The sequence below is a fragment of the Coregonus clupeaformis genome, chromosome 26, assembly GCF_020615455.1.
Source record: "Coregonus clupeaformis isolate EN_2021a chromosome 26, ASM2061545v1, whole genome shotgun sequence".
NCBI lineage: Eukaryota > Metazoa > Chordata > Actinopteri > Salmoniformes > Salmonidae > Coregonus > Coregonus clupeaformis.
The window spans coordinates 17,197,856-17,211,053 of record NC_059217.1 but is presented as its reverse complement, the minus strand read 5'-3'; the positions used below and the strand labels follow the sequence as shown (position 1 = coordinate 17,211,053).

At 47.9% G+C, this 13,198-nt stretch overlaps 1 protein-coding gene across 3 annotated transcripts in view; it reads right to left on the bottom strand.

Annotated features, from left to right (window-relative positions):
* The window catches only part of LOC121540426 (microtubule-associated serine/threonine-protein kinase 2-like), a 166,115-nt gene that overhangs the window by 18,291 nt on the left and 134,626 nt on the right, over nucleotides 1-13,198 (bottom strand). For all 3 annotated transcript variants that reach the window (XM_041849287.2, XM_045207755.1, XM_045207756.1), the window contains 12 exons: nucleotides 11,607-11,682; nucleotides 11,180-11,389; nucleotides 6,498-6,599; nucleotides 4,226-4,527; nucleotides 3,722-3,930; nucleotides 3,214-3,352; nucleotides 2,916-3,048; nucleotides 2,523-2,688; nucleotides 2,144-2,368; nucleotides 1,733-1,842; nucleotides 1,482-1,636; nucleotides 910-1,232 (listed from right to left, as the gene is read on the bottom strand). In XM_041849287.2, coding sequence (XP_041705221.2) covers nucleotides 910-1,232; nucleotides 1,482-1,636; nucleotides 1,733-1,842; nucleotides 2,144-2,368; nucleotides 2,523-2,688; nucleotides 2,916-3,048; nucleotides 3,214-3,352; nucleotides 3,722-3,930; nucleotides 4,226-4,527; nucleotides 6,498-6,599; nucleotides 11,180-11,389; nucleotides 11,607-11,682 — 2,150 coding nt within the window. The remainder of the gene's footprint in view (nucleotides 1-909; nucleotides 1,233-1,481; nucleotides 1,637-1,732; nucleotides 1,843-2,143; nucleotides 2,369-2,522; nucleotides 2,689-2,915; nucleotides 3,049-3,213; nucleotides 3,353-3,721; nucleotides 3,931-4,225; nucleotides 4,528-6,497; nucleotides 6,600-11,179; nucleotides 11,390-11,606; nucleotides 11,683-13,198) is intronic.

The window sequence follows — 13,198 nt, the reverse complement described above, 5'->3', positions numbered from 1 at the left end:
CTTGTTTTACTGTGGATATAGATACTTTTGTACCTGTTTCCTCCAGCATCTTCACAAGGTCCTTTGCTGTTGTTCTGGGATTGATTTGCACTTTTCGCACCTAAGTACGTTCATCTCTAGGAGACAGAAGGCGTCTCCTTCCTGAGCGGTATGACGGCTGTGTGGTTCCATGGTGTTTATACTTGCGTACTATTGTTTGTACAGATGAACGTGGTACCTTCAGGCGTTTGGAAATTGCTCCCAAGGATGAACAAGACTTGTGGAGGTCTACACATTTTTTTCTGTGGTCTTGGCTGATTTCTTTTGATTTTCCCATGATGTCAAGCAAAGAGGCACTGAGTTTGAAGGTAGGCCTTGAAATACATCCATAGGTACACCTCCAATTGACTCAAATGATGTCAATTAGCCTATCAGAAGCTTCTAAAGCCATGACATCATTTTCTGGAATTTTCCAAGCTGTTTAAAGGCACAGTCAACTTAGTGTATGTAAACTTCTGACCGACTGGAATTGTGATACAGTGAATTATAAGTGAAATAATCTGTCTGTAAACAATTGTTGGAAAACTTACTTGTGTCATGCACAAAGTAGATGTCCTAACCGACTTGCCAAAACTATAGTTTGTTAACAAGACATTTGTGGAGTGGTTGAAAAACGAGTTTTAATGACTCCAACCTAAGTGTATGTAAACTTCCGACTTCAGCTGTATTATTTCATAGTTTTGATGTCTTCACTATTATTCTACAATGTAAAAAATTGTAAAAATAAAGAAAAACCCTTGAATGAGTAGGTGTGTCCAAACTTTTGACTGGTGCTGTATATGTATAGTAAGACACTGTCATGTGTCATGTGAATGGAATCAAAGCAGACACCCATCTATAGAGTGAGTATATTGTTTAGCCAGTACTGACGTGTGAGTGTGACTCTGCTGAGCTGGCTGGTGGTGGACCCAGGTGTGGTGGGGGACTGGACCAGTTTCAGCTCTCTCTCTACGGGGAGCTCTGGGATGGAGAGGGGCAGCTCCTCACTGCGGGGGCCCCTGAATCCCCCGAGGGTCTGGCTGAGCAGGCTGGGGCTCTTATGACTCAGGGCCACCCCTCCTTCCTCCTCCGAAGAGATGGCAAAGCGCGGCATCTCGATGATGGCGGAGCAGCAGCGTCTACGCACCGTCAGAGGAGGGCTGGAGTCACTCTCAGTGTGGGACGACTCCGAGACGGACAGACGCTTACGCAGGCTGTGGGAGGGAGACACAGGAGAGGGACGTTACACATAAAGAACATACAGAATATTGTGTTTGTCAAAAGGTTGTGTCAACTACCCTAAGTAAGTGAAATGCTTGGGATTTAGAATCTATAAGGCTACAGTTCTGTTGTTGGTGATGCAAGACACAGACAGCTCCTATAGTGGAAAACTTTAATAATTAGTATCCACTATAGTAAATTAGGCTTTGGTTTGCTGGCCTCGGAAGAGCCCCTATACTCACATCTCAGGTGACCCCACCAGCCAGGAGCGGTCTCTGGACTTGAGCCCACTGAGGCTGTCGATGCGCTCTCCTCCTTCCTCACTAAGGCTCCGCTTGGTGGGCGGGGGGGTCCGCTTCTCCTCGTGGAGGGACAGACGCTCCATACTGCTGTACACCTACACAGTTGTGATTACATGGAGTACATGGAGTGATTCCATTTGCAGCAGCGGCGGTGGTGGGTGTGTGTATTTGTACGTGCGTGTGTGGTTTACCTTGCTGAAGCGGGGCGAGCAGGAGGAGAACTGGCGCATCTCTACGTGATCGTCATCGTTAGTGTCGTCCTCATCTTCAGAGTCCATGTGGTGGTACCTGTCTGAACGGGCTAGAGAGAGAGAGAAAGAGGAAAACGACACTAAGTTACATGACAAACTCCTTTTCATGACACAGTACAGGGAGACTGTATGATGAGACTGTTATGAAGGGTAAGCTCTATGTTGAAGTACAGCGACTATTTAAACGGTATTATATTATGTAAATGACTATGGAGTGTGAGTAAAGGAATAGCAGATTAGGTTCAGGGTGTTACTATAGGTACATCTACAGTGCGGAAAATCTGGAAAAAGGGAAGGGGTGTGAATAATTTCTGAATGCACTGTATATCATGTAGAATAGGTGTGACTTACTGTCAAAGTAGCTGGTGTCTTCCTCTGACTCCAGCTGAGGGATGAACTCTGCCTTCTGTCTCAGCAGACTGTTCCAGTCCAGGTCATAGAAGAACCGGTGTTGCTTCACCTCAAATGCACTGCCTGTGCCCAGCCTCTCCAGAGGGTTCTGTCTGAGGAGTTTACAGATGAGGTCCTGGGCATCGTTAGGAAGAGCCTCCTCCTCCTCTGGCCATATGATCTCATCTACAGAGACAGAGAGCAGAAACTGTAGTGAGATGCATTTTTCCACATACGTTTAGAAAACACAGCAATCACTTTTCTATTTTTTATTTCCTTTTTTCTCTGTTAAAAATGCAGACTCCTGTGTTAATGGACTTCTGTTATCTCTGGTACTCACCACTGATGACCTGTCCAAAGAGCTCCTCTGGCGTGTCTCCAAAGAAGGGAGCACAGCCCACCAGGAACTCATACAGGATGACCCCCATGGCCCACCAGTCTACTGGCTTCCCATAGCCCTGTCTCAGGATCACCTCTGGGGCTATGTACTCTGGTGTACCACACACCTGGTAATACACACACAGAGGGGAAGGGTCAAGTATAGGCAGGGAGAGAACTGAAAACAGCACACATACACCCTAACAGTCACTAACAGTACAATGTTGCATTCCCTTAGTCGGTCTCATACATGTACACATCGTCATACACTTTGTTATACATAAGGGAAGAGTGAGTGACCAGTGACAGAGCTAGGGTGTTATGTGTTGGTCGCCAGATGAGTCTCTCTCTGTACCTGTTTATCCAGGAACTCCCTGGTATCCTTCTCTATGTGTCCTTCATACAGATTGGTGGTGAGGCTCATCAGACCGATCTTAGACAGGCCAAAGTCTGTCAGCTTGATGTGGCCCATCGAAGTGATCAGAAGACTGCAGGAAAGAGGTAGGCAAGGAGAGAGAACGAGAGAGAGAGATGGAAGCATTATGAGATGGTGAATAATGCTTATAGCGGGTGAATTATTAAAGCCCATGAGAAGTATCAAAATGAAGTTGTAAGACAGATACTGCCTTCTTGTGTGTGTGTGTGTGTGTTACTTGTCAGGTTTGAGGTCTCTGTGTACGATGCCATAGTTGTGGAGGTACTCCAGTGCCAGCACGGTCTCAGCGAAGTACATGCGTGCCATGTCCACGGGCAGAGCCCCAATGTTCTTCAGCAGGGTGGCACAGTCACCACCTGGGGGAGGGCAGAGGAAACGACAGTCAGTATATCTACACCCCCGCTCACAAACATGGAAGAAACTGTGTCAGTGTGTACCCAGTATGTAAGGAAGAAGGGGGCCCCCTTCACGATTCTACTAATTAGCTGCTCATCAGGACCTTGATTAGCTGGATCAGGTGTGTTTGGAGCAAAAGCCTGCATAACTAGTAGCTCTCCAGGGAGAGGGTTGGCCACCCCTGATGCATGTCAACTGTGTGTATGATCAGCTGTTACCTTCCTCATACTCCATGACCATACAGAGGTATCTGTCGTTGTTGTGTGTGTGTGTGTGTGTGTGTGTGTGTGCGTGCAAATGAGCTTTATGTGTGTATGATCAGCTCTTACCCTCCACATACTCCATGACCATACAGAGGTGTCTGCGTGTCTCGAAGGAGCAGAACATGGAGACCACGAAGGGGTTCTCAGCAAAGGTCAGGATGTCTCTCTCTACAAAGGCCTGCTGGATCTGGTTCCTTAGGATTAGGTTCTGCTTGTTGATCTTCTTCATGGCAAAACGCTGACGGGTCTCCTTGTGACGCACCAGGTACACAGCACTGCAGAGAGAAATGGAGTGGGAGAGAGGAGGAGGGGGAGGGAAGAAGAGAGAGGAGAGAGAGCGGGGGGAGGGAGAGAGAGAGAAAGAGAGAGAGAGGGAGAGACATGGGTGAGAGAGAGAGAGAGATAGAGAGAGAGAAGGGGAAGAGAGGAGAAATAATAATCAAATGGTGGCCAACAGTGTTAGAACTATTATGATCATTATCGTCATTGTCATGGGTTAACAAACCCATGGGGACGCTTCAGTCTCAATCTACTGTCTTATAAAGGTACAAGCCTGCCTGTCTGTCTTACCCATAAGCCCCATTGCTGATGAGCTTGATGTTCTCAAAGTCCTCCTCCCGTGGGGCCTTGGTTTTAGGGGGAGCTACTCCAGGCACTGTGGCCCCTCGACTATCCACAGAGTCGTCTGTCTCTGGTGTGTCTGGGTTCCCACTGTCGTAGCTGCTCAGCTGGGCCATCTCCTCCAGGGGATCCCTGGTGAGACCCAGCTGGCTGATGATGTAGCGTGGGATGTCTGACTTGATGCCCTGGCCCTCCTTGGCATGGCCCTCTGCTGCCTCCAACAGGTGGTAGAACTCCTCCGGGTCAAACTCCTGTACACCAGGGAGAGACGGAGGGGGAGGAGAGAGGGAGGGAAAGGAGAGGGGGGTTAGAGAAGATTGTGTTATAATCAGCCAAAGTTGGAATGTGTGTGTGTGTTTGTTTGTTGTGGCTCACTGGCTCAACAACAGCACAATCATTCCTGAGAGCATAATCGAGAGGAGGTAATGAGAATGTACTGCAAAATAATCCACAACAGCACTGTACTGTACTGTATGTGAACACCCCTTTATTTCCTTGTCCTCTGACAAAGACAGACCCTCTCTTTCTAATAATAATCATAATAATAATACATGTAATTTGTATAGCACTTTTCATTACAGAGTTATCTCAAAGCTTTACTGAGAAAATTAAAAACATACACTACCGTTCAAAAGTTTGGGGTCACTTAGAAATGTGTTTTCGAAAGAATTGATCAGAAATACAGTGTAGACATTGTAAATGGCTATTGTAGCTGGAAACGGCTGATTTTTTTGGAATATCTACATAGGCCCATTATTTACATTTTTACATTTTAGTCATTTAGCAGCCGCTCTTATCCAGAGTGCATCCTTAATTTTATTTGTATTTTTTTATTTTTCAGACTGGGAACTCTTATCAGCAACCATCAGTCCTGTGTTCCAATGGCACGTTGTGTTTGCTAATCCATGTTTATTATTTTAAAAGGCTAATTGATCATTAGAAAACCCTTTTGCAATTATGTTAGCACAGCTGAAAACTGTTGTGCTGATTAAAGAAGCAATAAAACTGGCCTTCTTGAGACTAGTTGAGTATCTGGAGCATCAGCAATTGTCTGTTCGATTACAGAATCAAAATGGCCAGAAACAAATAACTTTCTTCTGAAACTCGTTCTCTATTCTTGTTCTGATAAATTAAGGCTATTCCATGCGAGAAATTGCCAATAAATTGAAGATCTCGTACAACGCTGTGTACTACTCCCTTCACAGACCAGCGCAAACTGGCTCTAACCAAAATAGAAAGAGGAGTGGGAGGCCCCGGTGCACAACTGAGCAAGAGGACAAATAAATTAGAGTGTCTAGTTTGAGAAACAGACGCCTCACAGGTCCTCAACTGGCAGCTTCATTAAATAGTACCCACAAAACACCAGTCTAAACGTCAACAGTGAAGAGGCGACTCCGGGATGCTGACCTTCTAGGCAGAGTTGCAAAGAAAAAGCCATATCTCAGACTGGCCGATAAAAATAAAAGATTAAGATTGGCAAAAGAACACAGACACTGGACTTTTTCTTTCCCAGTGTACCCCCACCAACACCTCTTTCCAAGCTGTGTGCGTCCATTTGTAAAAACCCATCTTGCGTGTTGTCATAGCATCGGCTGCATGTGATTAGTCAAAAATACTGACGTGAGCACAGGGGCAGCCTCTCCCTCTCTCCACCCCCCTCTCTATGATTCCCTCCCTCCCTCCCAGCTCCAGAGAGTGCTGAGGTGGAGGGATGGTTCCAGCTGCTTAGCCATGGAGGAGGAGGAGGAGGGGGTGATGAAGCACTGTCTCTTCCCCCACTCCCCTCTCCCTAGCTGGGCAGAGAGCAGCAGCATGCTTGGGCTGCTTGAGAAACTGAGCTGGGATGCTGGATGGATGGGAGGGAGCTCCTATGGGTGATACATAAACTTCTGTGTTGTAGGCTGTTGCACGTGCAGTGCACCTGCCTCTGAGGACAGATGACAATAAATACAGAGCCATGCTTGAGTAACCACATGATGAAGAGTAAATGGCTAGGTGGCTTATTAACAATAGGAAGAAAAGGACTGGCTTGAAAATAGGAACCAATTTATGAAACAAATAACATTTATTTTTTGTGTCATCTTGAAAACCGTGATATAGACATTCATCATCTATCTCCCTCCGGTAAGCACTTACGTGTGAGATGTTCATTCATTTGAAGGAAACATTGTTGGGAAACACCTCCGATAATTCCCCGTCTACCCCCTCTCGTTCCTCTTACCAGACATTCCAGCAGGCGTGCCGGCCGAGCGATGACGATCATCAGCTTCCTCACCAGCTGGGTCACAAATGTGACCTCCACACTCTCAGAGCGCTCGTGAGCCTAGACACAGAGAGGAGAGAGGAAGAGTTAGAGAGCACACCGGTAGTATGAACCATCAGTACTACCTGCAGAAATAGGCAACAGTCACCTCAGAGCTACAGGGGGGAATTATAGAATGGTGTTAGTCTACACACGATAAGAAAGATAGTCTACTAAAGATCGTCTAATCAATTCTACATCGACCAGACTTGGTTTTGCGTATAAAAACAGCTTCACCTATCTGTCCATTCAGAGATGACACAGGAAAGACGATGAGAAGATACATGCAGTCAATACACTCCAACATACAATACAGACTGACACTGACAAGTAGCTAGCCAGCTAAAGCAGAATGACCTCACTGCTACAGTGAAAATATACAATGGAACATGTTGTCAGTTTGGACAGAGTAATTTACCACAGAATTTATCTAGCCTAGAAAACCACCCAGAGAGCACCTCTGATTCCTAGAAAACACTGAGGGGGAGGAAGATGGACGGACGGACGGACTGGGGGGGTGTAAGAAAACAAAGCGTTAGTGTGTAAATCACACATCCATCAGGTAGGTATAGTGGAAGGCAGCCTAATAGAGAGCCAGAGCCTGTTAATAAACAAGGCCTGGCCAGGCGTCCGTCTGCCACGGGCTAATAGAAAAATCCCATAGTGACAGCTAGGCAGGCAGACCAGGCAGGCAGGCAGCTAGACAGGCAGACCAGGCAGGCAGGCAGACCAGGCAGGCAGGCAGCTAGACAGGCAGGCAGCTAGACAGGCAGACCAGGCAGGCAGGCAGCTAGGCAGGCAGACCAGGCAGGCAGGCAGACCAGGCAGGCAGGCAGCTAGACAGGCAGACCAGGCAGGCAGGCAGCTAGGCAGGCAGACCAGGCAGGCAGGCAGCTAGACAGGCAGACCAGGCAGGCAGGCAGCTAGGCAGGCAGACCAGGCAGGCAGGCAGGCAGCTAGGCAGGCAGACCAGGCAGGCAGGCAGCTAGGCAGGCAGATCAGGCATGCAGGCAGCTAGACAGGCAGGCAGGCAGCAGGGGACCTAGTGGCTCCAATCAGACCCTGAATAATTTATAAAGGTAATGTAAGCGCCAAAGTGCTGAAGATGGAGGGAGGAATGGAGGGAGAGAGAGGGGGATCTCCTACCATTATAGACAAGTGATCGGTGAGTAATGGGCAGCGGTGGGACCGTCATTCACACTCACAACGGCTAATTAACTACGCTGTGTCAGTGTGAGAAACAGTCGGTGTATGTGTGTGTGTGTGTGTGTGTGTGTGTGTGTGTGTGTGAGAGAGAGAGAGAAGAGTGTCTCTGAGTACTCGGACAAAAAAACGAGTATCGTAACGGATATGGAGAATTTTCCGAATATGATTATGACATATGTATTTTTTGGAATTATCCGTGATCGGAAAAAAAAAGTTATTTTCAGGTGCCAGCACACATCTCTCTTTCACTCAAACAGTGTGAAGGGCTGTGTGCTCCAAACAACTATTGGCTAGCTCTTCTGTCTGTAAAGAAACGGGCGGGGTATCGGTTGAGCCAGCTGCAACGATTGGATTAGAACAAGGCACTCTCCCTCTGCTCTCATTTCACCACGCAGACAAACGCGCAGTTCTGTTTCACTCACTCACAGTCACTCGTCTCAGGGCACAAGTCACCCCTTCTCTAAACATCGTGTATGAATCAGAATCCGTAGCTAGTCATTCTTGTTCAATCTAGTTATTTCCTGTCGACTTTGCTGAGGCTAAATGGTTGCTTTGTCTGTCTACTTGGCGTTGTTTAGTATGCTCACTTTGTCTGTCCGTATAATTATTCCATTGCTGACGACGTCTGTCGTTATATCGTGATCCAAGCCCATGCTTACTATTATTATTTATTCTCGCCCAGGCATGTTTACCGAGCGACAGATCATTTGAAAATAAAATGGCAAATGTAGATCGCTTATTTTGATTGTACAAATGTTGTGGCATAAGTGTCAGGAGAGAAAAGTTTTGCTCCTCTTAAAAGTGAAACAATATATGTGGCAAGAGAATTAGCCTACCTACCTAAATCTGTCTGGAATAAATACAGGCAGTAGTAGCCAGCCATACCAGCCATACATTAGGCTATTTATTAGCCTATCTCGTTGATCATTGAATAGGACTAAGTAAGTAAATCATGTGCATTTTCATCTGTCTGGGTCGTTTAACAATGTGGGGGAATGAGTGAAGGAACATAATGATGTGATAGCGCAGTAATGTGCACTTGAGGTTTAGGCTTTACCAGCATTTAAAGAGCACGTCCGGGTTTTCCGATCACGAGTAAATCCAATTACACGTATCAAGTGTGATAAAACGGATACGATTACGAGTATGACGAGATCAGCACACCCCTAGTGTCTCTGTATGTGTGTGAATGTGTGCAAATGTGTGTGGCTTTGTGTGTGTGTGTGTGCGTCTGTGCCTGTATGTGTGTGTGCATCTTCTAAACTGCCTGTAAGACCTGACTACCAGTGAGTGATGGCCAGCCAGCCAAAGGACCACCTTTGACACACTGTGACCGATGGAGAGTGCTGAGCAGGCAGCCTAGCTGACTAACTACCCCAATTCCCCCCTCAGGTGACCTGGGCCTCTAAGTCTACCCAGGAGTCCTCCTTGGGCCAGAGGCAGGGGTTGCTATGGTGACGAGTCACTCAGGCCTGAGGTTGAGGCTGGGGTTGAGGTGGATCAGGTGGTATCCTGTGAGGTTTTTAATGGTGCCGCTGCGTGGGGTGAATGGATGTATGGGAATGGATGGATGGCCTGGCCTGGCTAGAGGAGGGTTAGAGTAGTGGCCTGGAGCTGTGACAGGACAGAGACAGAAGGGGATAGGGTGAGAGGGGTGAAGAACAAGACAATGGAGAAGAGCACTGATCGCCACAACTGGCTCACAACATGGACTGCCTGCATGAGAGTCTATGTAGGTGCCAAATAACATACTGAATCAACATACTAAGGTGTGTACCAGACAAAATATTTCAAAGAGGTCTGTGACCTTTTTCAAGCCAAAAAAGTTAAAGTATGCAATAGCCTACCATTTGTTACTAAATAATAAGCATAAGCTTTCGTAATACCATGCCTGTCCCTTGTCACATATATACCTATAACCAACCAAGACGGTCCAGCAGAGACCTTGACCTGACCTCAATCCAAACATCGCCCCCAACCGCAAACAGAGAACAAGACAAAAACTCAACTGGAAAAGCAACATGATCACGCTCCCATGTGAGTGTGCTCCACTTCCTCCTCCACTCCCTCTGCTCCAAAACATGCAGCACCTCCTCTTCCTCCAGCCTCCTCTGCCACGACACGCGAGACATCATCCTGGGCCAGAGCGATGGAAATAACGGGGAAAAAACGTGACGTTGGCCATCCGGATCCCTCCGCTCCGGGCACCTGTTCACTGCCTCACTCCACGGCACGTTTATATCGCCGCCACCTACCGTGTTCTGCTAAGCGCCCCGAACCCTGTCGCCCAATTATTGCCCTTAAGGTGATACAACGTTCTTTCTGTTCTGTTCTCCAAATGTGGCCAGCATGTGGTTCTCGTAGGGGTTAATACTCTGCCTGCTTCTCTCTTTCTCTGTCTCTCACACACTAACCACAATCTAACAGGCATCAGCCCTAACGCCGGACGGTTTAAACAGCCAATGCAAGACTGGAAAACTCCCCGCAGACCCCTCCTCTCTCTCTCTCTCTCTTTCTCTTTCTCTTTCTCTTTCTCTTTCTCTTTCTCTTTCTCTCTCTCTCTCTCTCTCTCTCTCTCTCTCTCTCTCTCTCTCTCTCTCTCTCTCTCTCTCTCTCTCTCTCTCTCTCTCTCTCTCTCTCTCTCTCTCTCTCTCTCTCTCTCTCTCTCTCTCTCTCTCTCTCTCTCTCTCTCTCTCTCTCTCTCTCTCTCTCTCTCTCTCTCTACCCCTCCTCCTGGGTGTCTGGGAGAGTCATCCATCACCCTTGCTGACTGCTGGGCCATGAAATTAGAATCAGGGAGAGGAGAGACCCCCCCCACCACACCCTCCGTTGACTGGGGGGGGTCGGGACGAGGCCACTGGGAGCAATAATGTCATAACCATGAGCCCCCCAGCACTGTAACTGAGATAATAGAGACATCAATGACATCACACACACCATTGAATGTCCCTAAAATCCTAACACAGACCAACCCGTCTTGTGACTAACATATCAGTGGCAGGTGTGGGGGAATGTGTCCCATATGGACAGAAAGAGAGAGAGAGAGAGAGAGAGAGAGAGAGAGAGAGAGAGAGGGAGGGGGGAGGAGAGAGGAGGGTGGGAGGAGTTTACGTTATTCTGATGGACTAAAAGGGTCAAAGTGGTGTCCTCATCCTATGACATCACGGTGTGTTGACAAACTGCCTGACAGACTTGACAGGCTTAATGATGATGAGTGAGGACCTTAGTGAAACCATGCGTGACTGGGGTAAACAAACAGGTGTCTAAATTAACACGAGTTGGACGATATTGTCACTTAATGAATTATTCAATTGATGTTGGAGAATATCACTGCAAAGGATGAAACTCCTCAAATCCACCTTAACTCCCAAAATGAAAACAAACAGTCCACTCACGTCTTGTAGCAGTTTCTCCAGGTTCTCCTGCAGCTCGTAGAAGTAGCGTGAGGTGATGCAGCCCTCACGGCTTTTATCCAGGCAGTCTCTGGACAGCTCTATGACCTGGTGGTGGATGAAGCTGAGGACCCCGTCAGCCAGGGGCATCACCTTGTCAGGGGCCGAGGACGACAGGAAGTCAGCCAGACGGTCCTCCATCTGAGCCGTGGCCTGGGGACGAGAGGGGGGAGGGTTGACTCACACATACCCACCTTCCAGACAGCTCATAGTGAGCTTTATTACAATGGAAAAGCTAATTGAAGGACTGTCATAAATTGGTTAATATTTTAATTATAGGTATTTCATTTCTGAATGTATTAATGTCAACTAAGTCATAATAAACAAATGTCAAGACAGATATGAACGAATAATTTTTCTGGGAAGGTACCTTGGGAAAACGCTCCTTGTAGACATGGTTCATCATGACGATCTCATGGTCAAAGGAGATGGGTGAGCGACCAGGGCTGAAAGAAGACAAACATACAGAGAGATGAGCGGAGAACGAAGAGACTATAGCTTGGTGGTCTGGTCTACACCAGTCCAGAGAGACTGTAGCTTGGTGGTCTGGTCTACACCAGTCCAGAGAGACTGTAGCTTGGTGGTCTGGTCTACACCAGTCCAGAGAGACTGTAGCTTGGTGGTCTGGTCTACACCAGTCCAGACAGTCTGTAGCTTGGTGGTCTGGTCTACACCAGTCCAGAGAGACTGTAGCTTGGTGGTCTGGTCTACACCAGTCCAGAGAAACTGTAGCTTGGTGGTCTGGTCTACACCAGTCCAGAGAGACTGTAGCTTGGTGGTCTGGTCTACACCAGTCCAGAGAGACTGTAGCTTGGTGGTCTGGTCTACACCAGTCCAGAGAGACTGTAGCTTGGTGGTCTGGTCTACACCAGACCAGAGAGACTGTAGCTTGGTGGTCTGGTCTACACCAGTCCAGAGAGACTGTAGCTTGGTGGTCTGGACTACACCAGTCCAGAGAGACTGTAGCTTGGTGGTCTGGACTACACCAGTCCAGAGAGACTGTAGCTTGGTGGTCTGGTCTACACCAGTCCAGAGAGACTGTAGCTTGGTGGTCTGGTCTACACCAGTCCAGAGAGACTGTAGCTTGGTGGTCTAGTCTACACCAGTCCAGAGAGACTGTAGCTTGGTGGTCTGGTCTACACCAGTCCAGAGAGACTGTAGCTTGGTGGTCTGGTCTACACCAGTCCAGAGAGACTGTAGCTTGGGGGTCTGGTTTCCACCAGTCCAGAGAGACTAGCATACTGCATGGTAGTAGGGGTCTGTGTTTTCCAGTATCCCTGAGCTGCAGTACTGCATGACAGAAGTGAGCTCCAAATCCCAAGCCACCAGTAGAGGTATACTGTGGATGGAGGTCAGGTCACACAGAGAGGGCATGAAGAGGATGACAGCTCTTAGGTCAAAAACACAGACATGGACATACATGGCTGCACACATACTGTAGTCACACACACATGGTCACAGGCACACAAGGTCCCAGAGCTGATGGCTCTTGAGACCAGGCAGGGGATTTGGGCATTATGTTCCCGACAGTGTGTCTGAGAGTCAGTCTGAGGACCCTGTCTGTCTGTCAGGACTTCATTGAGGATTTCATACTGATGGATATCTATGGCTGGAAAGGTCAGTTCCCTGGGGAACGAGATGTGTAGCAGTGATGGCGCATTTAGTCTGTGTGCCTCAGCCCCTTCTCTCTCTCTCCACATCAAAAGTCTGGCTAGCAGGAACTAATGGAGACATCCATGACCTTTCTGTCTTTCACTCACACCACCACCGCAGAGAAAAAGCTGGGGTTCTGTCTGAAGCAATGAGGCGACAATGAGACTCCCTTCTGAGACACGGTGTGTGTGTGTGTGAGAGAGAGAGAGAGAGACATTCCAATCTGTGTTATATAGCGGTGTATTGGAAGCGGTGGGGGAATGCGTGGGCGGCACAAATTAGAATTTGGGCTCCACAGATGTGACTGTT